We start from the raw sequence: 21,405 nt of genomic DNA, 5'->3' as shown, positions 1-21,405 counted from the left end.
GACCAATATCCCTGATGAACATGGATGCCAAAATACTCACCAAAATCCTAGCCAATAGGATACAACAGTATTTTAAAAGGATTATCCATCACAGCCAGGTGGGATTTATTCCTGGGATGCAAAAGTGGTTCAACATTTGCAAATCAATCAACGTGATAGAGCACATTAATAAAAGAAAAGACAAGAACCATATGATCCTCTCAGTGCAAAAAAAGCCTCTGACAAAATACAGCATCCTTTTCTGATTAAAACTCTTCAGAGTGTAGGGAGAGAGGGAACATTCCTCAATTTCATAAAAACCATCTATGAAAAGCCCACAGTGAATATCATTCTCAATGGGGAAAAGCTGAGAATTTTCCCCTTAAGATCGGGAAAATGACAAGGATGCCCACTCTCACCACTATTGTTCAACATAGTACTAGAAATCTTAGAATCAGCAACCAGACAACAAAAGGAGATAAAAGGTATTCAAATTGGCAAAGAAGAAGTCAAACTCTCTCTCTTTGCAGATGACATGATACTTAATTTGGAAAACCCAAAAGACTCCACCCCCAAATTGCTAGAACTCATACAGCAAAATTCAGCAATGTGGTAGGATACCAAATCAATGCACAGAAACTAACAGTGTAACTGTAGGAAGGGAAATTAGGGAATCAATTCCATTTACAGTAGCAACAAAAACCATAAGATACTTTGGAATAAACCAAACCAAAGCGGTAAAGGATCTATACTCTAGAAACTACAGAACACTTATGAAAGAAATTGAAGAAGACACAAAAAGATGGAAAAACATTCCATTCTCATGGATTGAAAGAATAAACATTGTTAAAATGTCTATGCTGTCCAGAGTAATCTACACTTTCAAGGCATCCCTATTAAAATACCACGGGTAGTTTTCCAAGAGCTGGAACAAACAATCCTAAAATTTGTATGGAACCAGAAAAGACCCGAATTGCCAAGGAAATATTGAAAAAGAAATATAAAGCTGGGCACATCACATTGCCTGATTTCATGCTATATTAACAAAGCTGTGATCACTAAGACAGTATGGTACTAGCACAAAAACAGACACATACATCAATGGAACAGAATAGAGTCTCCAGAAATGGACTCTCAGCTCTATGGTTAACTAATTTTCGACAAATCAAAGAGCATCGAATGGAAGAAAGACCATCTCTTCAAAAAATTGTGCTGGGAAAATTGGACAGTTATATACTCGACCATTCTCTTACACCATACACAAAGATAAACTCTGAATGGATGAAAGACCTCAATGTGAGACAGGAATCCATCAAAATCCTAGAGGAAAACATAGGCAGTAACCTTTTCGACATCGGCCACAACAACTTCTTCCATGACATGTCTCCAAAGACAAGGGAAACAAAAGCAAAAATGATCTTTTGGGACTTCATGAAGATAAAATGCTTCTGCACAGCAAAGGAAACAGTCAACAAAACCAAGAGGCAACCCATGGAATGGGAGAAGATATTTGCAAATAAAATTACAGATAAAGGGCTAGTATCCAAGATATAAAGAACTTCTCAAACTCAACATCCAAAAAACAAACAATCTAGTCAAAAAATGGGCAGAAGACATGAACAGACACTTCTCCAAGGAAAACATACAAATGGCTAACAGAAACGTGAAAAAAATGTTCAACATCATTAGGCGTCAGGGAAATTCAAATCGAAACCCATTAAGATACCACCTTACACCAGTTGGAATGGCAAAAATTAACAAGGCAGGAAACAACAAATGTTGGTGAGGATGTGGAGAAAAGGGAACCCTCTTACACTGTTGGTGGGAATGCAAGTTGGTACAGCCACTCTGGAAAACAGTATGGAGGCTCCTCAGAAGGTTAAAAATAGAGCTACCCTATGACGCAGCAATGGCACTACTGGGTATTTACCCCAAAGATACAGATGTAGTGAAAAGAAGGGGCACATGCACCCTGATGTTTACAGCAGCATTGTGCACAATAGCCAAACTATGGAAGGAGCCTAGATGTCCATCAGCAGATGAATGGATATAGAAGATGTGGTTCATATATACAATGGAATATTACTCAGCCATCAGAAAGAATGAAGACCCAACATTTGCATGGACATGGATGGAACTGTAGGGGATTATTGCTAAGTGAAAGAAGTCAAGCATAGAAAGACAATTATCATATGGTTTCACTCATATGTGGAACATAAAGAATAGCACAGAGGACATTAGGAGAAGGAAGGGAAAACTAAAAGGTTGGGGGGGAATCAGAGGGGTAGACAAACCATGAGAGACTATGGACTCCAGGACACATCTGAGGCTTTCACCTTGATTTACATTTTTTTTCTTTCCAATTTGATTTTCAGACATGACAATGCTAAAATGTTTGCTGTGGTCAATTTTAATAGATAAGGCCCAAATTCTAGGTATCCATTTCTCTCTTGTGTAAAAAATAAAGTCATGCTATAGAGGAAAATAAAACTAAAGTATTTAGTAAAAAAAAAAATCCTTTCGTTCATTTTTGAAAATGATACCTATGTTAATCCCCTATGAGACCATTTATTCTGATTGTGTCTGAATAGTCAAAGAAAGTGTGATTTCTCAGTTTAAATTTATTTTTCCTGGCAGTTTTTATTCTGTAAGACTTGTACCTTTAGGAAGAGGATGTTGTTTCTCATGCGGAAGGGAAGAGGCTAGTGGACAGAGAAGGTGAAGGGTGTTATTTCCTTGAATGTGGAGTGGTGTGTAATTTATACTTAAGGACATCTCCTAGAACAGCTAGTTTAGCAGCTTGGTTTTGTTAATTATGGAGATCATGATGTGTTTTCATCTGGTCCATACTATGAAGTCCTATGTATTCCTTTGGGATATGGGGGAATTGGCTTTGGCTTAGGTGAGGTACACAAGTGGCATGTGTCATTTCTCTCCTAAGAGGGTAGAGATGACAGGCTTCTTTCAGATAATCACTGTTGTGGGCTGGGGCACAGGAGCCTTTGGCGTTCCCCTCAATTTAGTTGGTGGGTGGCAAATTTGGTGGAAAAGCGAGAGGGAACTAGTTTTTTAAAGCTATGATGTAGTCCCTATGTGATTAAGCCTTTGTTGGCCTTTTTAAATACAGAAGAAACTTGAGTTAGGAACCTGGTATCCAGGAGTCTTTGATTTTATGAAGTCTGGAAACATGATGACCAGTTGTCAGTATTTTGGTCATATTACATGAGTGTCCCCTCAGTCCTCTTGGCAGAGGAGTTTGAACATGACCCCAAAGAAACCTTGCTCTGAGGAGGTAGTGGTCAAGGCTATAACATCCATACCATTTAAAAAAGCATTTGGTAGCAAAAGAGAGCACCCTATTGGGAGTATTTCTTAAACAATGAGATGTTAACTTATTAAAAGTTTTGTTTTTTTGTTTCTGTTTTGTTTACAGTGTCCGTGATTCTGCTACATTGTGTAAATAGTACCCTGTAAAAAATGTGCCTCACAGATAAACTACTGCTAGAATCCCTAGTGCTGGTGTATTGTCCTTTTCTTGTCCAAATCAGCAAGGTGTTCCTAGACTTGGGCAATAGGGAGTCTCTCAACATCGAACATTGTTAAAACATGCTTCCTGCCATTTGTTTATCTTCTTTGGTGTTCCTTAGTAGCAAATCCCAAGCCACTCACCTTTTCCAGTAGTATTAATGTTCTAAGAGGGGCTATACATTATATTAAAATCAGATTGGTTCTCCATGGGAAAGGTGTTTTTTTTTTTTAGGGTTTTTTTTATTATTATGTTATGTTAATCACCATACATTTCATCATTAGTTTTTGATGTAGCATTCCATGATTCATTGTTTGCATATAACACCCAGTGCTCCATGCAGAATGTGCCCTCCTTAATACCTGTCACCAGGCTAACCCATCCCCCTCCCTCCTCCCCTCTAGAACCCTCAGTTTGTTTTTCAGAGTCCATAGTCTCTCATGGTTCATCTCCCCCTCTGATTTCCCCCGCTTCATTCTTCCCTTCCTGCTATCTTCTCCTCCTCCTCCTCCTCCTCCTCCTCCTCCTCCTCCTCCTCCTCCTTCTTCTTCTTCTTCTTCTTCTTCTTCTTCTTCTTCTTCTTCTTCTTCTTTTCTTCTTCTTTTAACATATAATGAATTTTTTGTTTCAGAAGTACTGGTCTGTGATACAACAGTCTTACACAATTCACAGCACTCACATAGCGCATACCCTCCCCAATGTCTATCACCCAGCCACCCCATCCCTCCCACCCCACCCCCACTCCAGCAACCCTCAGTTTGTTTCCTGAGATTAAGAATTCCTCATATCAGTGAGGTCATATGATACATGTCTTTCTCTGAGTGACTTATTTCGCTCAGCATAATACCCTTCAGTTCCATCAATGTCGTTCTTTATCCATTCTTCTGTCGATGGACATCTTGGCTCTTTTCATAATTTGGCTATTGTAGACATTGTTGCTGTGAACATCGGGGTGCATGTACCCTTTCAGATCCCTACATTTCTATCTTTGGGGTAAATACCCAGTAGTGCAATTGCTAGGTCATATGGTACCTCTATTTTCAACTTTTTGAGGAACCTCCACACTGTTTTCCAGAGTGGCGGCACCAACTTGCATTCCCACCAACAGCGTAGGAGGCTTCCCGTTTCTCCGCATCCCCACCACCATCTGTTGTTTCCTGACTTGTTAATTTTAGCCATTCTGACTGGTGGGAGGTGATATCTCATTGAGGTTTTGATTTGGCTTTCCCTGATGCCGAGTGATGCTGAGCACTTTTTCAAGTGTCTGTTGGCCATTTGGATGTCTTCTTTGGAAAAATGTCTGTTCATGTCTTCTGCCCATTTCTTGATTGGATCATTTGTTCTTTAGGTGGTGTTTAAGAAGTTCTTTATAGATTTTGGATACTAGCCCTTTATCTGATATGTCATTTGCAAATATTTTCTCCCATTCTGTCGGTTGTCTTTTGGTTTTGTTGACTGTTTTCTTTTGCTGTGCAAAAGCTTCTTATCTTGATGAAGTCCCAATAGTTCATTTTTGCCCTTGCTTCCCTTGCCTTTGGCGATGTTTCTAGGAAGAAGTTGCTGTGGCTGAGGTCAAAGAGGTTGTTGCCTGTGTTCTCCTGTAGGATTTTGATGGACTCCTGTCTCACATTGAGGTCTTTCAACCATTTGGAGTCTATTTTTGTGTGTGGTGTAAGGAAATGGTCCAGTTTCATTCTTCTGCATGTAGCTGTCCAATTTTCCCAACAGCATTTGTTGAAGAGACTGTCTTTTTTCCATTGGACATTCTTTCCTGCTTTGTGGAAGATTAGTTGACCATAGAGGTGAGGGTCCATTTCTGGGCTCTCTATTGTGTTCCATTAATCTGTGTGTCTGTTTTTGTGCCAGTACCGGAAGGCTGGTTTTTAAATGAGACTTAGTAAGCCTCTTTTTAGCTGGTGTTTCATTACCACCAAGGATTTATAATGCAATAACTCTGAGACAGAGCTGGTAAGAATTCAAGCTTCCCTAATATTTAGAGTCATAAAATTCTGGATATTGGACAAGCTCTTAATTACTCTGAACCCACCTTTGTCTTAATAAAAGTTGGATTGTACCCACTTAAAAAAAAAAAGCAACCTGCCATATTTTGTACTGCCCATGGATTTGGCCAAGAGGCAGGTAACTGGTAGTGGCCTCTAGTAAATGAAAAGACCCTCTTGCCAATAGCAAAAAACTAAATCTCTTAGTTCTATAGCTGCAAGGAAATGAATTTTACCAACAAACAATGAATTGGAAGTAGAAATAGATTCTTCTTCAGATGAGAATACAGACCAGCTGACATGTTGAAAACCCAATTATGTCATGCATAGACTCCTGACCCATAGAAACGACAAGATCATAAATGGTGTATTTTAAAATGCAGTTTGTGATAATTTGTTATGCAGCAGTAGAAAACTAATACACCCAGCCTCATGAAATTCTACTCTATTTATATGTGATTTAGTATTCATTAATGGAATCAGGGGGAATTCTCCTTCCTCAGTACAGTCTAGAAAGTTCATTGAGACAGGAAGCCAGGACAACTGTAGTGCCCACCTCAGTTTTATACCTTCTCTCAGTGATCATAATCTTGTACTACCTTTTGTCTAGAGTATCAAAGCATTTGTTTTATTCATCATGTCTAGTTTTCTGGTTGTTTGCAGCCGAAGAGCACATTCAGTCCTAGTCTTTCTAATATGGCAGGGATGGAATTGATGTCATTGATTATCACTGCTTCCTGCATGCTGTCCTTCCTTTTCAGTTCATTTTTCTTCTTGCTGAAGTTCATCCTTCCATGATTCATTCATAGCATTTCCATAAGTGGTAAACTCAACTGCATTACTACTTGAAGGAAAGTACTTTAGTTTGGCTGACCATTTACCATTTTAGAATTATTTTCTGTCACTTTGTGTGTGTTGACAGAAGGTTTCTCATGACTAACATGAGAAATCTGGCTCCCATTCTCCATCATCCATTTATTACTGTTTTTAAATTCCAATAGAGTTGTACAATTGTTTCAGAATTTGTAACCTATACCTTGATGGGGAATACTACCAACTAGAATAGTGCTATGTAGACTTTGTCCTTAGTCTTACAGTTCTCCCCTTATTTCCGAAGTCATTTATGTCAGAACATTTTGTCTCTTACCTTTTTCAGTGATGTTTTATCATACACTTATAATAAAGTTAAATTCTTTTGTCATAGTCTGCCTTTCACTATGGAATCTCCTGCCTTTATAAATTATTTTTAAATTTGCATACATTAAAGTTCACTGTTCTGTATATGTCTATGGGTTTTGAGAGATATTTAGTTTCATGTATCCAATAGTACAAAGTTATACAAAATAGTTTAATTTCCCTTAAATATCTATCCCCTTTGCTTCAGTTTTATTACCCTTTCCAAAACCAGCCCCTGGCAACTGATCTGTTGTTTAGTCTCTAGAATGATGTCTTTTCTAGAATGTCATATAGTTGGAATCATACAGAATATCACCTTTTCAGTCTGTCTTCTTTCATTTAGCAATATACATTTAAAATTTATCCATATTGGTTTCATGTTTTGTTAATTCATGCTTTTTATTATTAATATTGTTGAATTGTATAGATTATAGCTTGTCTATCTGTTTCCCTATGGAAGGACATTTTGGTTATTTTTAGGTTGTGGCAATTATGAATAAAGCTGTTAATAACATTCATAAGCAGGTTTTAGTAGACATAAGTTTTCAAATCAGTTGAATGAATACCCAGGATAATAATTGCTGAATTGTATGCTAAGATTATGTTTAATTTTATAAGAAACTTCCAAATTATCTCTCTGGCTATATGTTTTGTATTTCCACCAGCAATGAATAGGAGTTCCTATTGTTTCTCATCCTCACCAGTATTTGGCATTGCAAGGTTCACATCCTCACCAGTATTTGGCTTTTAACCTTTCCAATTTTTGTGTAGTAGTATTTCCTTGAGGTTTTAATTTGCATTTCCCTAATAATGAATAATGTTGAATATATTCTCATATTCTTATTTTCCGTCTATTCATCTTCTTTGGTAAGATGTCTGTTCAGATCTTTTACACATTTTTGAACTGGATTATTGGTTTCCTTATTGTTGCATTTTACATGTTCTTTGTATATTCTGCACACATTTATTTTAATCAAATAAGTGATTTACATTTTTTTCCAGTCTGTAGCTTGTTTTTTTTTAATCGTCTTAACATTGTTTTAACAATGCTAACAAGATATTTTATATTAGATAAAATCCAACTTATTGTTATTTTTCTTTTATGGATCATGATTTTTCTGTGATATCTAAAAATTTACCAACACTAAGTTCATCTAGGTTTCCTCCTATGATTTATTAGAGAAGTATTATAGTAAGTCTATAATACCTTTTTTTTTTTAGTTAATATTCATGTAAGGTGTGAGGTCTGGATTGAGTTTCAACAATTTGATATGGGCATCCAATTTTCCCAGCACCACTAGTTGAAATGACTATCATTTCTCCACTGAAATACCTTTACACTTAAAAAAAATCAGTTGATTATATTTTTTGTGGGTCTATTTCTAAGCACGCTCTCACTCTCTCTCTCTCGCTGATACCATGCTGTCTTGTTTATGGTAGATTTGTTGAAAATCTTGAAAGTGGGCAATATGATGACTTCAACTTTGTTCTTCCTTAGAATTCTGATGATTGACTATACAAGGCCCTTTACTTTTTGTTAGGTTTGTGTGTGTGTGTGTGTGTGTGTGTGTGTGTGTGTGTGTGTGTAAGACCCATAGTGAGTAAATGAAATAAGCATACTTAAATCTCCATTTCTCAGCAATTTTGAAGTAATATTTCTTAACTCTTGCTTCTTTGTTGTATTATTTTTGCCTATATACATTCTCACTAGCTAATGTTTGAAGTTTTGGAAAGAGCATCTCTCTTATTCTTGCAAATCTTCCACTTTATATAATTACTTTGTATTTGATCTCAGAAATTTTCTTAGCGTTGATGTTCAACCTCACAAATTCATGCTTCAGATATACCCAATGTCCTACTCATAAAAATTTACTTAAAAATCAACAATTATATTTTCATTTATATGATCTATAATTGGATCATTTCTATAATTGTCTTTTCTTCCTTCAATAAGAACTGCCTGCTCTTCTTCACATGTTAACACTATAGTATAGTCATAAAGTATATGGTCTCTTTGTCAAGCTCTAATATTCATTAAATGTGTTACCTTGGGAGGGTTAATCTCTTTTCCTCAAATTGAAAATTATGGTTGTTAGAGTAAAAAAATTTTTTTAAATATGTGAAGTGTTTAGGACAGTGCTAGGCATAAGATAAATGCCAATTAAGTGTTAGAAACTTTTAGAATAGTATTCCAATTACATCTAATCTCTAATTCTGAGGTGTAATACATACTATTACTTCCCTAAGGATCTTAAATGTACTTATTTTTCTCAGGTCATGTCTTACATACTTTACACTTTTCTTAGGAATAATTTATTTCATTTATTGAATTTGATATCTTTCCTTCTTAATGTAGACATTCCTCAGAAGTTAAATTGTTTTTTATTGTGTACTTGCCGTTGCAGTTGAGATTCTGTCAGACTTGGTTTTGCATTTGGTCTGAGATAATGCATTGGTTCTGCTATAGTACATTACAACAATTTTAGAGGAATGTCAGGGATAAGATTTGCCTCAGTTCTGGTCTTTTGAATCTGTGTGCTTCTCGTATTTCCTAGGTGTTTCCAGTCATAAGCATCACTGGCCTCTCCCAAACTCACAGATTCTGTTCCAGCTTAAAACCAGAGGTCTTTCTTGAAATTGGTTTGTTTTGGGAAGAAATTGTGCATTTGTTAGACTAGATGTTTGTCTGCCTTTGTGGAGATAATCCATTGACTCTGTAAACATACACCAAGTCTTCTCCTATTCCTGAATGCCACCACATTAGAATGATGAACACTGTTAAAACTCAGTTCTTGTTGTATTAGAGCTCCTATTCTTGGAGCTGCAACATTCCTCAGTAACATGTTTCATGGATCTTTCTTCCTCAGTTTTATATGTTAAGAATTGCTAAGTGGCTCTAGGTGTATATAGTAACGTGTGTGTATGTATGTTTTATATATGTACGTATATAATGTAAATTTGCTACATCATTATAATTGGTGTGGGATATAAGCCTGCAGCCATGTCTTTCATCTTGACTAGTAAAGTTTATATTTTTCTAAATAGAAACAATAAATATAATATTAATAATGTTAAATTATTTTTTTTCAAAATGTGGTCTATATTTTGTCAACACTACACATTAAATTCATCACGGTAATCCTAAATCTACTAGAATAATAAATTCTTACTATTTAGAATAATAAATTCTGAAGGACACTAATTTTTAAAATGGACTGTGTCTTTTTTTAATTGAGGTAAAATTAGCATATAACATATACATTTCAGGTATACACTATTATAATTTAACATCTGTATGCACTATAAAGTGATCATCACTTAAAGTCTAGTTATCATCCATCACCATACAAATTATCCCCTTTACCTATTTTGCCCACTCCTGACCCTCTTTACCTCTGGTAACCACCAATCTGTTCTCTGTATCTATGAGTTTATTTTTGTTTTGTTTTGTTCTGTTCATTTGCTTTGTTCTTTTTAGGTACCACATATAAGTGAAATCATACACTATTTGTCTTCTCCGTCTGACTTATTCCATTTAGCATAAAACCTTCAATGTTCATTCACACTGTCATAAATGGCAAGGTTTCATTCTTTTTGTGGCTGAGTAATATTTCATTGTGTGCATATATATATGTATATATATATATGCACATATATATATAACATCATCTTTATCCATGTATTGATCAACACTTATGTTGTTTCCATTTCTTGGCTATTGTAAATAATGCTGCGGTGAATGTAGAGATGCATATATCTTTTTTTATATATTTTTGAATAAACATTTCTTTGAATAAGCATTATCTTTGGATAAATAACCAACAATGGAAGAGCAGGATCATATATTCTATCCTTATTTTTTTGAGGACTTTCCATACTATTCCATACTATTTTCCATAGCGGCTGCATCAATTTACATTTCCACCAACAGTGTACAAGTGTTCCCTGTTTTCCACATCCTCATCAACACTTGCTATTTCTGGTCTTTTTTTTTATAATGATCAACCTAATTGGTGTGAGATAATATTGCATTGTGGTTTTGATTTGCATTTCCCTGATAATTAGTAATGTTGAACATCTTTACATATACCTGTTGGCCATCTGTATGCCTTTCTTGGAAAATAGTCTGTTTAGATCCTCTGCCCATCTTAAAAAATCAGATTTTGTTGTTGCTGCTGATTGTATAAGCTCTTTATATATTTTGTATATTAACCCCTTATCAGATGTATGATTTGCAAATATCTTCACCCATTCAGTAGGCTGACTTTCCATTTTAATAATGGTTTTCTTTGCTGTGCTTTTTAGTATCATATAATCCCATTTGTTTATGTTTGCTTTTGTTTCCCTTACCTTTGGAGTCTGATTCACAAAAGCATTGCTAAGACCAATGTCAAAGAGCTTACTGTCTATGTTTTCCTCAAGGAATTTTATGGTTTCAGGTCTTTCATTCATGTCTTTAATCCACTTTGAGTTAATTTTTCTGTATGGGGTAAGTTAGTGGTCTAGTTTAATTCTTTTGCATGTGGCTAACCAGTTTTCCCAACATTATTTATTGAAGGGAAAGTCCTTTCTCCATTATGTTCTTGGATCTTTTGATTGCTATAGCTTTAAAATATAGTTTGGAATCAAGGATAGTAATGCCTTTAGCTTTGTTCTTCTTTCTCAAGATTGATTTGGCTGTTAGGGATCCTTTGTGGTTTCATACAAATTTTATTTATTTATTTGTTGTGGTGGGAGAGAGAAAGAGAGAGCACAAGCAGAGGGAGTGGCAAGCCGAGGGAGAAGCAGACTCCCCAATGAGCAAGGAGCCCGACGCAGGACTCAATGCCAGGAGCCTGGGATCATGACCTGAGCTGAAGGCATAGGCTTAACCACCCGAGACACTCAGGCATCCCTCAATTTCTTTTATCAATATATTATAGCTCTCTGTACAGATATTTTACCTCCTTGGTAAAATTTGTTTCTAGATATTTTATTCTTTTTGATGCAATTGTAAATGTTATTGTTTTTTTAATTCCTCTGATAATTTATTATTAGTCCATAGAAATGTAACAGATTTTGCTAAATAACTTTATATTCTGCAACTTCACTTAATTTATTCATTCTAGAGTTTTTTGGTGGAGTCTTTGTATATATGATATGCCATCCACAAAGGGTGATAGTTTTATTTCTTCTTTCCCACTTTAGAGGCCTTTTCTTTTTGTTGAGTTATTGCTGTGGCTAGGACTTCCAATACTATGTAGAATAAAAGTGGTGAGAGTGGGCATCCTTGTCTTGTTCTTGAACTTCAAGGAAAAGCTTTCAGGTTTTACCCATTGAGGTGTTAGCTGTGGGTTAGGCATATATGGCCTTTCTTATGGTGAGGTACATTTCTTCTATAAACACTTTTCTGAAAGTTTTTATCATAATTGGAGTTGAATTTTATTGAATACTTTTTCTGCATCTATGAAGATGATCATATGATTTTTATCCTTCATTTCACTGAAGTATATATATTGTGTATCACCTTTATTGATTGCAAATGTTGAACCATTCTCATATCCCTGGAATAAATCCCACTTGATTGTGGTGTATGATCATTTCAATGTATTGTTGAATTTGGTTTGCTAATAATTTTTGAGGATTTTTGCATCTATACTAACCAAAGATATTGGCCTATAACTTTATTTTTTCATGGTGTCCTTGTTTGGTTTTGGTATTATGGTAATGCTGGCCTCATAAAATGTATTTGGAAGTGTTTCCTCCTCTTAATTTAAGAATACACATTGTCTTTTTTTTTCTTTTGAATGCATTCACAGACATATCATCCTGGACTTTTATTTGTTGGGAGGTTTTTGATTGTGGATTCAATTTCCTTACTAGTAATAAAACTTTCTGTTTCTTCATGATTCAGTTTTAGAAAATTGTATGTTTCCAAGAACTTATACATTTCTTCTAGGTTGTCCAATTTGTTGGTGTGTAATTGTTCATAATAGTCTCTTATGATCTTTTAGATTTCTGTGCTGTCAGTTTTAACTTCTCTTTCATTTCTGATTTTATCAGTGTCTTCTCTTTTGTTTTGTTTGTTTGGTTTGGTTTGGTTTTGGTTTTGATTTTCTATTGTTGTTAGTCTAGCTAAAAGTTTGTAATTTTGTTTTATCTTTTCAAAGAACCAACTCATAGTTTCATTGATTTTTTTCTAATTTTTGTCTCTTTTCATTTATTTATTCTCTGATCTTTATAATTTTCTTTATTCTATTGACCTAGGGACTTGTTTGGTTGTTTTCTAGCTCCTTTAGGTACAGAGCTAGATTTATACGGTAGGATTGTATTGCTATGATCTCTTTTAGAACCACTTTTGCTGGATCCCAAGGATTTTGATAAGTTGTATTTCTGTATTCATTTATCTCTAGATATTTTTTCTTTAATTTCTTTGAGTGCTCACTAGCATGTTGCTTAATCTCTACCTATTTGTGTTTTTTCTAGTTTTCTTCTTGAAATTGATTTCTACTTTTATACCATTGTGTTTGGAAAAGACACTTGATATGATTTCAGTATTGTGTCTAACATGTGATCTGTCCTGGATAATGTTTTATGTGCATCTGAGAAATATGTATATTCTTTTGTTTTGGGATGGAATACTCTGTAAAACTGTTAAGTCCATCTGGTTTAATGTTTTTTAAGTCTGATATTTCCTTATTGATTTTTTATCTGGTTGATCTATCCATTGAGATAAGTTGGGGTTAAATCTCCTACCTTTTTATATAGTTTTTTTCTTTTTCTTTTTTTTTTTTTTTTTTAGAGAGAGAGAGACAGACAGAGTGCACAGGAGTGGGGAGAGGGGGAGAGAGAGAGAGAGAGAGAATCTCAGGCAGGCTCAAGGAGGTGTGGAGCCGACACAGAGCTCAATCTCAAGACCCTGAGATCATGACCTGAGCTGAAATCGAGTCCAATGCTCAACTGACTGAGCCACCCAAACACCCCTATTTAACTTTTAATTTCTCTGTTTAGATACATTGATATTTGCTTTATGTATCTTGGTGCTCCTATGTTGGGTTCCTATGCATTTATAAATGTTATATCTTATTATTAAATTGACCTCTTTATCATTATGTAATATCTTCATCTATTATTACAGTCTTTGTTTTAAAGTCTATTTTGTTGGTTATGAATATAGCTATGCCAGCTTTTTGTTTGTTTCCATTCATGGAATATCTTTTTCCATCCCTTCAATTTCAGCATGTGAGTGTCCTTTCTTCTGAAATTAATGTGGGTAGAACACAGATAGGTCTTGTTTTTTTAATCCATTCAGCCATCTTATAACTTTTGATTGTAGGGTTCATTTACATTTAAAGTAATTAAAGTAATTACTGATAGGCATGTAGTTATTGCCATTTTGCTAATTGTTTTCTGGTTGTTTTTGTAGTTCTTCTCTGTTCCTTTCTTCTCTTTCTCTTCCCCTGTGGTTTGATGTCTTTTGTTAGTGCTGTTTAGATTTCTTTCTCATTTTTCTTTTGTGTATTTACTTTTTGTATGTATTTGTGATTATTGTGAGGTTTACATATAACTTCCTATTTTATATTTTGAGTTGACAGCAACTTAAATTCGAACATTCCAAAACTGTACATTTTTCTCCTCCTCTCATGTTTTATATTCTTATGTCACATGTTGCATCTTTTATTTTATGTACCCTCTAACTAATTCTTTAGTTTTAGCTAATTTTATTGTTTTTGTCTTTTAACCATCATACTGGCTTTATAAATGATTGACCCACTACCTTTACTATGTGTTTACCTTTTCCAGTGAGCCTTTTTAATTTTGTTTTCTTGTTATTAATTGGTGCCATTTCTTTTCAGTTTAGAGAAGTCCTTTTAACATTTCTTTTAAGGCCGGTTTAGTGGTGATGAACTCCTTTAGGTTTTGCCTAACTGGAAAACTTAATCTCTTTTTCAATTCGGAATAATAGCCTTGCCAGAGAATTATTGGGTGGACGTTTTTCCATTCAACACTTTGAATATGTCATGTTAATCTCTTCTGGCTTGCATAGTTTCTGCTGAAAGATTTATGAGATCTCCTTGCGTGTAGTAAATTGTGTTCTTTTGCTGCTTTTAATAATCTTTAACTTTGACCAGTTTAATTGTAATATATCTTGGTGTAGATTTGTTTGAGTTTATTTTATTTGGGACTATCTAGGCTTCCTGGACCTGTATATCTGTTTCCTTCCTCATTTTAGGGGAATATTCAGTCACTAATTCTTCAAATAAGTTTTCTGGCCCTTTTTTTTTTGAAGATTTTATTTATTTATTTGACAGAGAGAGGCACAGCGAGAGAGGGAATAGAAGCAGTGGGAGTGGGAGTGGGAGAGGGAGAGGGAGAAGCAAGCTTCCTGCGGAGCAGGGAGCCCGATGCGGGGCTCCATCCCAGGACCTGGAATCATGACCTGAGCTGAAGGCAGATGCTTAACGACTGAGCCACCCAGGCGCCCCTCACCCTTTCTCTGTCTCTCTGCTCCTTCTGGGATCATTGTAATCTATTATTCTACTTGATGTTATACCAATGGTTTCTTAGTTATCTTCATGTAAAATTATTTTTTCCCCTGATCTCTCTGGGTGAGTCTTGTTGCTTTGTTTTCCAGCTCAATGATCCAATCTTTGGCTTCATTCAGTGTGCTATTGAACCCCTCTAGTATATTTTTCATTTCAGTTATGGTATTCTTTAGCTCTTTAACTTTTGTTTGGAACCTTCTTATATTTACTGTCTCCTTGTTGAGGACCTCACAGTGTTCATCACTATTCTTCCAAGTTTGTTGAACATCTATTTGACTATTTTAACTCTTTATCAGGTTGATTGTTCATCTGCATTTCATTAATGGCTTTCTGATGTTTTGTCTTTCATTTGGAACATATTTTCCTGTCTCTTCACTTTCCTGATTTTCTGTATTTGTTTTTATGTATTAGGAAAATGAACTACCTCTTCCAATCTTGAAGGATCAGCCTTTTGTAGTTGTCACAAGAAGCCTAAAAGCACAGTCTCCTCTGACTACCAAAGTTACATGCTCAAGGGGTATCACTGTAGAAGTTGTGCACACCCATCTGCAGCACAGGGGTTGGCAGAGCTGGCACCCATGCCAGCCAGGTGCATCACACAGCTACACTGAGGCCCAGGGGTGAGTGGGGCTGGTATCTGGCCTGGCTGTAAAGTATGGCTGTGCTGCCATAGTGTGGACAGGGCTCTTAGTTGGGTGTGCCCAAAGGCTCTAGCAGATTAGAGAGATAGCTCCAAAATGGTGCCCACCCGCCCTGACATTAGCAAAGTAGGATGATGTTGCACATATGGCACCCACTAGTTTCTCTGTCCCCAGAGACAGTTCCAGTAGTTTACCATTTCTCTGTCAGGTGCTTTAAGTTTAGTAAATGGGTCTCCTTCACATATGGTCTAGGTGATTTTCAGATTAGTGTTTTTGCTCTGGGTCCCACGGTCAGTGATTCTGCATGTGATCCCTTTAAGAGTGGGTTCTCCATGCTCTACAGTTCTGTGGTTTTCCTGGTTGTAATCCCTATTGGTTTTCAAAGCCTGGTATTTTGGGGGCTCAACTCTTTTATGTAGGGTCTAACATTTTTTTTTTAAAGATTGATTTATTTTTTTTAATTTTTTATTGTTATGTTAATCACCATATATTACATAATTTGTTTTGGTGTACTGTTCCATGATTCATTGTTTGTTCATAACACCCAGTGCTCCATGCAGAACGTGCCCTCCTCAATACCCATCACCAGGCTAACCCATCCCCCCACCCTCCTCCCCTCCAGAAACCTCAGTTTGTTTTTCAGAGTCCATCATCTCTCCTGGTTCGTCTCCCCCTCTGACTTACTCCCCTTCATTCTTCCTCTCCTGCTATCTTCTTCTTTTTCTTTTTTCTTAACATATGTTGCGTTATTTGTTTCAGAAGTACAGATCTGTGATTCAACAGTCTTACACAATTCACAGCGCTCACCGTAGCACATATCTTCCCCAATGTCTATCACCTAGCCACCCCATCCCTCCCACCCCGCCCCCAATCCAGCAACCCTCAGTTTGTTTCCTGAGATTAAGTCTCTTATGGTTTTTCTCCCTCTCTGGTTTCATCTTGTTTCATTTTTCCCTCCATTCCCCATGATCCTCTGTCTTGTTTCTCAAATTCCTCATATCAGTAAGATAATCTGATACTTGTCTTTCTCTGATTGACTTATTTCGCTTAGCATAATACCCTCTAGTTCCATCCATGTCGTTGCAAATGCCAAGATTTCATTTTGTTGATGGCTACATAATATTCCATTGTATATATATATATATATATATATACAAAGAAATATATATATATACCACTTCTTCTTTATCCATTTATCTGCTGATGGACATCAAGGCTCTTTCCATAGTTTGGTTATTGTGGACATTGCTGCTATAAACATTGGGGTGCATGTGCCCCTTTGGGTCACTACATTTGTATCTTTGGGGTAAATACCCAGTAGTGAATTGCTGGGTCATAGGTAGCTCTATTTTCAACTTTTTGAGGAACCTCCATACTGTTTTCCAGAGTGGCTGCACCAGCTTGCATTCCCACCTACAGTATAGGAGGGTTCCCCTTTCTCCGCATCCTCGCCAACATCTATCATTTCCTGACTTGTTAATTTTAGCCATTCTGACTGGTGTGAGGTGGTATCCAATTGAGGTTTTGATTTGGATTTCCCTGATGCTGACTGATGTGGAGCACTTTTTCATGTGTCTGTTGGCCATTTGGAAATCTTCTTTGCAGAAATGTCTGTTCATGTCTTCTGCTGTAGGGTCTAACATTTGAGGTCTATTGCATAGCACAAACCTCTGATTCCTTTGGAAAATCTTTGTATTTTTGTCTTCCCTCCCAATTATGTATCACCCTGCTGGAGTGTTTTTTGTTTGTTTTGTTTTGTTTTTGGCAAGATAGTATCTCTGCCTCTCCTATCCATCTCAATGCTGTCCTTTTTGTCTTTTTCTGTGAGTCTCTGTTCACCCAGTTTTCCAGTTTTTTTTCAGAGTAAATTGCTCCCTCTGTAGTTGTATATTGTTTGTATCCATGGGAGGGAGTTCAGGATTTTCTTATGTTATTATCTTAAACCCAACCCCCCCAAGTGAGTCTTTTTGTTTACATGAGAGAAAAGTACTGCCTCAGTTTATATATTTCTGATTTACTGAGTCATCTTTATTTATTTGCTTTATTTTAGGTGATTTATATCATTACAATTGATGAGAAGCCATACACTCTGCATCTCAGAAAACAGTAAGATAGAATTTTCCATTAAAGCTTAGATTTTACTTTTTAAATATTTTGGTATAAAATTTAAATTAAAGAATGCAATATAATGTAGACTGTTCAATCAACTTGTTTTTCAATTAGGATTAATTAAGTCTTGAATAATGGAAGAGTAGAATGTTGAATAATAGAATGCTGCATTTTAATTTTCTAGCTTGTTATTTTCACATTAAGAAATAAGTTACTTATTTGTAAATCTTCAATTGAGTATAAAGCCACTCAACCCAAGAACTGCAAGTTATATGTTAAATATGCCTGATGTAAAATCAAACTTAGTCACATCAAGTGGTTTTCGGTGGGAAATTCAACTAATGACATAGTTTATGAATGTATTAATTACATCTCTATTTATTTTTAACAACTTTAATGGGTACATTCATATGTCATAAAACTCACTCGAGTGTATAATTCAATAATTTTTAATAACTGTATGCCGTATTGCAACCATCCACCATTAATCAGTTGTAGAACATTTCATATCCTACATAGGATCTTCATGCCATTTCACATTCAATCCTTGTTCCCACCCACCACTCCAGGCAACAATCAATCTACTTTCTGTCTCCTAATTTGCAGTTTCCCAACATTTCATGCAAGTGGAATCAAACAGCCTCTTCTCTGCCTGCATCTTTGAAAATATATATTGTAACAACTGCATTTTGTCTGCCTTACATCAGTGTAGTTGAACAAGGCTGAAGAAAACTCCTCACTTAATTTATGACTGTTCTCACCTAATTCATGACCATTAAACATATGTTGGTCTTTAATGTCTATAAAACTCCTTTAAAATGTTTTTTGAGAAGACCACCTTGTTTTTTGATAAGAAACATCTTCATGTTTCTGAATGCCAGTTATTTTTTAGTCTTCATTTTTCTTGACCTAATGGCAGTATTTTGTGTAGCTGATCAGTATGTCCTCCAAAAATACTTTCTTCATTTGGCTTCCAGAACACAGCAGACTTCTGGTTTAATTCTTCCTATTGTGTTTATGCTCTCAGTTTTGTTTGTTTATTTGTTTCATCTTGTTTGTTTTTTAGATTCTTCCCCATCTCTCCAATCTTTTCTTGAATCTTGTTTTTCCCTAGCTGCCTTCAATCACCTGATTATTACATCCCCTCTTGCAGCTTTAAATACCATTCATGTATCGATTACTCCCAAGTTATATCTCTACCTTATTCCTCTCCAATGAACACCATATTCATTTATCTGACTGCTTATTTGATATTCAAGTGTTTGATAGAATTCTTATACTTATCATATCCAAAATGTACTTCAGATACTTTTCCAAAACTTATCCTTCCTACAATCATCTCAGTAAATGGCAACTCTACTTTCTTAAAACAAAACCTTGGATGATAAAAAAAGATGACGGAGGAGTAGGGGACCCTATTCAAACTGGTGCCCAGAATTGAGCTTGATATCTACCAGACCACTTTGAACATGCACGAAATCAGCCTGAGATGTAAGAAGATAGATCTGGATCTCTACAAACAGAATATTGTTGGTTTCAAGGTACGAACTGGGGAGCCATGATTCCGTGGGCAGATATCAGAGGATAAACGGAAGGGGGAGGGAGCTGAGCCATCGGGATCCTACACCCCCAGTGAATAATAGTCTCCCATGCTGGGGACAGGGCACAGACTCACAGACCAGTAGCGACAGGGAAGGGATTTTAAGGCAGACCGGAAATGGAAATCCAGAGTGGGACTGCGCATGCAAACTGGGAGCGGCTGGCAGTTTTAGAAGCACAAAATGCAGAGACATTCCCCAACCTGGAGGCGAGGACTGGGAGCCCTACTGAGGGGCGCACAACCTGGGACACTGCAGTTTATAGCAGCACAGACAGAAACAGAGATAGTGTGGCCTGGAGAGCTCATTGAAGAGCAGACTGCGAACTCTCTGCTCTGAGGCAGAGGATTGGAAATGGTCTCTTCTGCTCTGAGTCTAGGAAGAGAGGCAGAAAGCCACCAGGAAAGGCCCCAGAAAACTAAAGCCCTAAAAAACCGGTTTTCATTGAGCCTATCCCCACCAGGGACCTTAGGGTTGCCTGAGTAAAAGTGTGGCAGGCCCCTCCACCAGAAGACAGGCTGGGTAAACAAGAGGCCAGCAACCCTAAGGTCCCTATAAACAGATGCATCTTGCTTGCACTGTGGTCAATAATTTGGACTCTGTACATTCCCTCAACCACCCCTCAACAGAATGACTAGGAGGAGGAACTCCCAAAATAGGAAAGATTCAGAGACTATGACTTATGCTACAGATTTACAAATGGATTCAGATATAACCAAGATGTCAGAGATGGAATTCAGGCTAGCAATTGTGAAGACAATAGCTAGAATGGAGAAATCAATTAATGGCAACATAGAGTCTCTAAGGGCAGAAATGAAAGCTGAATTGGCAGAACTTAAAAATGCTATCAATGAGATCCAATCTAATCTAGATAATCTAACAGCTAGGGTAAGAGAGGCAGAAGAACGAATTAGTGACCTGGAAGACCATTTAACAGATAAAAAGGGAAAAGAGGTGGCCAGGGAAAAACAATTCCGACTCCATGAAAATAGAATCAGAGAAATAAGTGACACCATGAAACATTCCAATGTTAGAATTATTGGGATCCCTAAGGGGGTGGAGAGAGAAAGAGGACTAGAAGATATATTTGAACAAATCATAGCTGAGAACTTCCCTAATCTGGGGAATGAGACAAACATTCCTGTCCTAGAGGCAGAGAGGACCCCTCCCAAGATCAAGGAAAACAGGCCAACACCCCAGCATGTAATAGTAAAACTCGCAAATCTTAGAACCAAAGAAACCATCTTAAGGGCAGTTAGGGGGAAGAGGGAGGAACATTAGAATAACATCAGACCTATCCACAGAGACCGGGCAAAGCAGAAAGGCCTGGCAAGACATATTCAGGGTACTAAACAAGAAAAATATGCAGCCAAGAATACTTTTTTTTTTTAAGATTTTATTTATTTATTTGACAGAGAGATAGACAGAAGAGCACAAGCAGAGGGAATGGCAGAGGGAGAGGGAGAAGCAGGCTCTGCACTGAGCAGGGAGCCTGATGCGGGACTCGATCCCAGGACCCTGGGATCATGACCTGAGCCAAAGGCAGATGTCTAACCATCTGAGTCACCCAGGCGCCCAGCCAAGAATACTTTATCCAGCAAGGCTGTCATTTAGAATGGATGGAGAGATGCAGAGCTTCCATGACCGGCAGAAACTGAGAATATGTGACCACTAAGTCAACCCTGCAAGAAATATTAAGGGGGGTTCTATAAAAGAAGAAAGACCCCAAGAGTGATATACAACAGAAATTTACAGAGACAATCTATAAAAACAAGGTCTTCACATGCAACGTGATGACAATAAATCATATCTTTCAATAATCACTCTCAGTGGGAACAGCCAAAATGCTCC

At 36.6% G+C, this 21,405-nt stretch overlaps 1 protein-coding gene across 5 annotated transcripts in view; it reads left to right on the top strand.

Moving 5' to 3' along the window:
* Positions 1–21,405, top strand: part of LOC112834857 (disintegrin and metalloproteinase domain-containing protein 18-like) — a 192,441-nt gene that overhangs the window by 6,915 nt on the left and 164,121 nt on the right. For all 5 annotated transcript variants that reach the window (XR_012381180.1, XM_025886326.2, XM_073902519.1 and 2 more), the window contains one exon: positions 17,898–17,953. Coding sequence is in view for 4 of the 5 variants with exons in the window: in XM_025886326.2 (XP_025742111.1) it covers positions 17,898–17,953 (56 nt within the window). In the remaining variant the exon portion in view is untranslated. The remainder of the gene's footprint in view (positions 1–17,897; positions 17,954–21,405) is intronic.

This window comes from Callorhinus ursinus, unplaced genomic scaffold (assembly GCF_003265705.2).
Source record: "Callorhinus ursinus isolate GAN/ISIS: 27379988/994484 unplaced genomic scaffold, GSC_fseal_2.0 scaffold17, whole genome shotgun sequence".
Classification (NCBI taxonomy): domain Eukaryota; kingdom Metazoa; phylum Chordata; class Mammalia; order Carnivora; family Otariidae; genus Callorhinus; species Callorhinus ursinus.
This window is presented reverse-complemented; position numbering and strand designations above follow the sequence as displayed.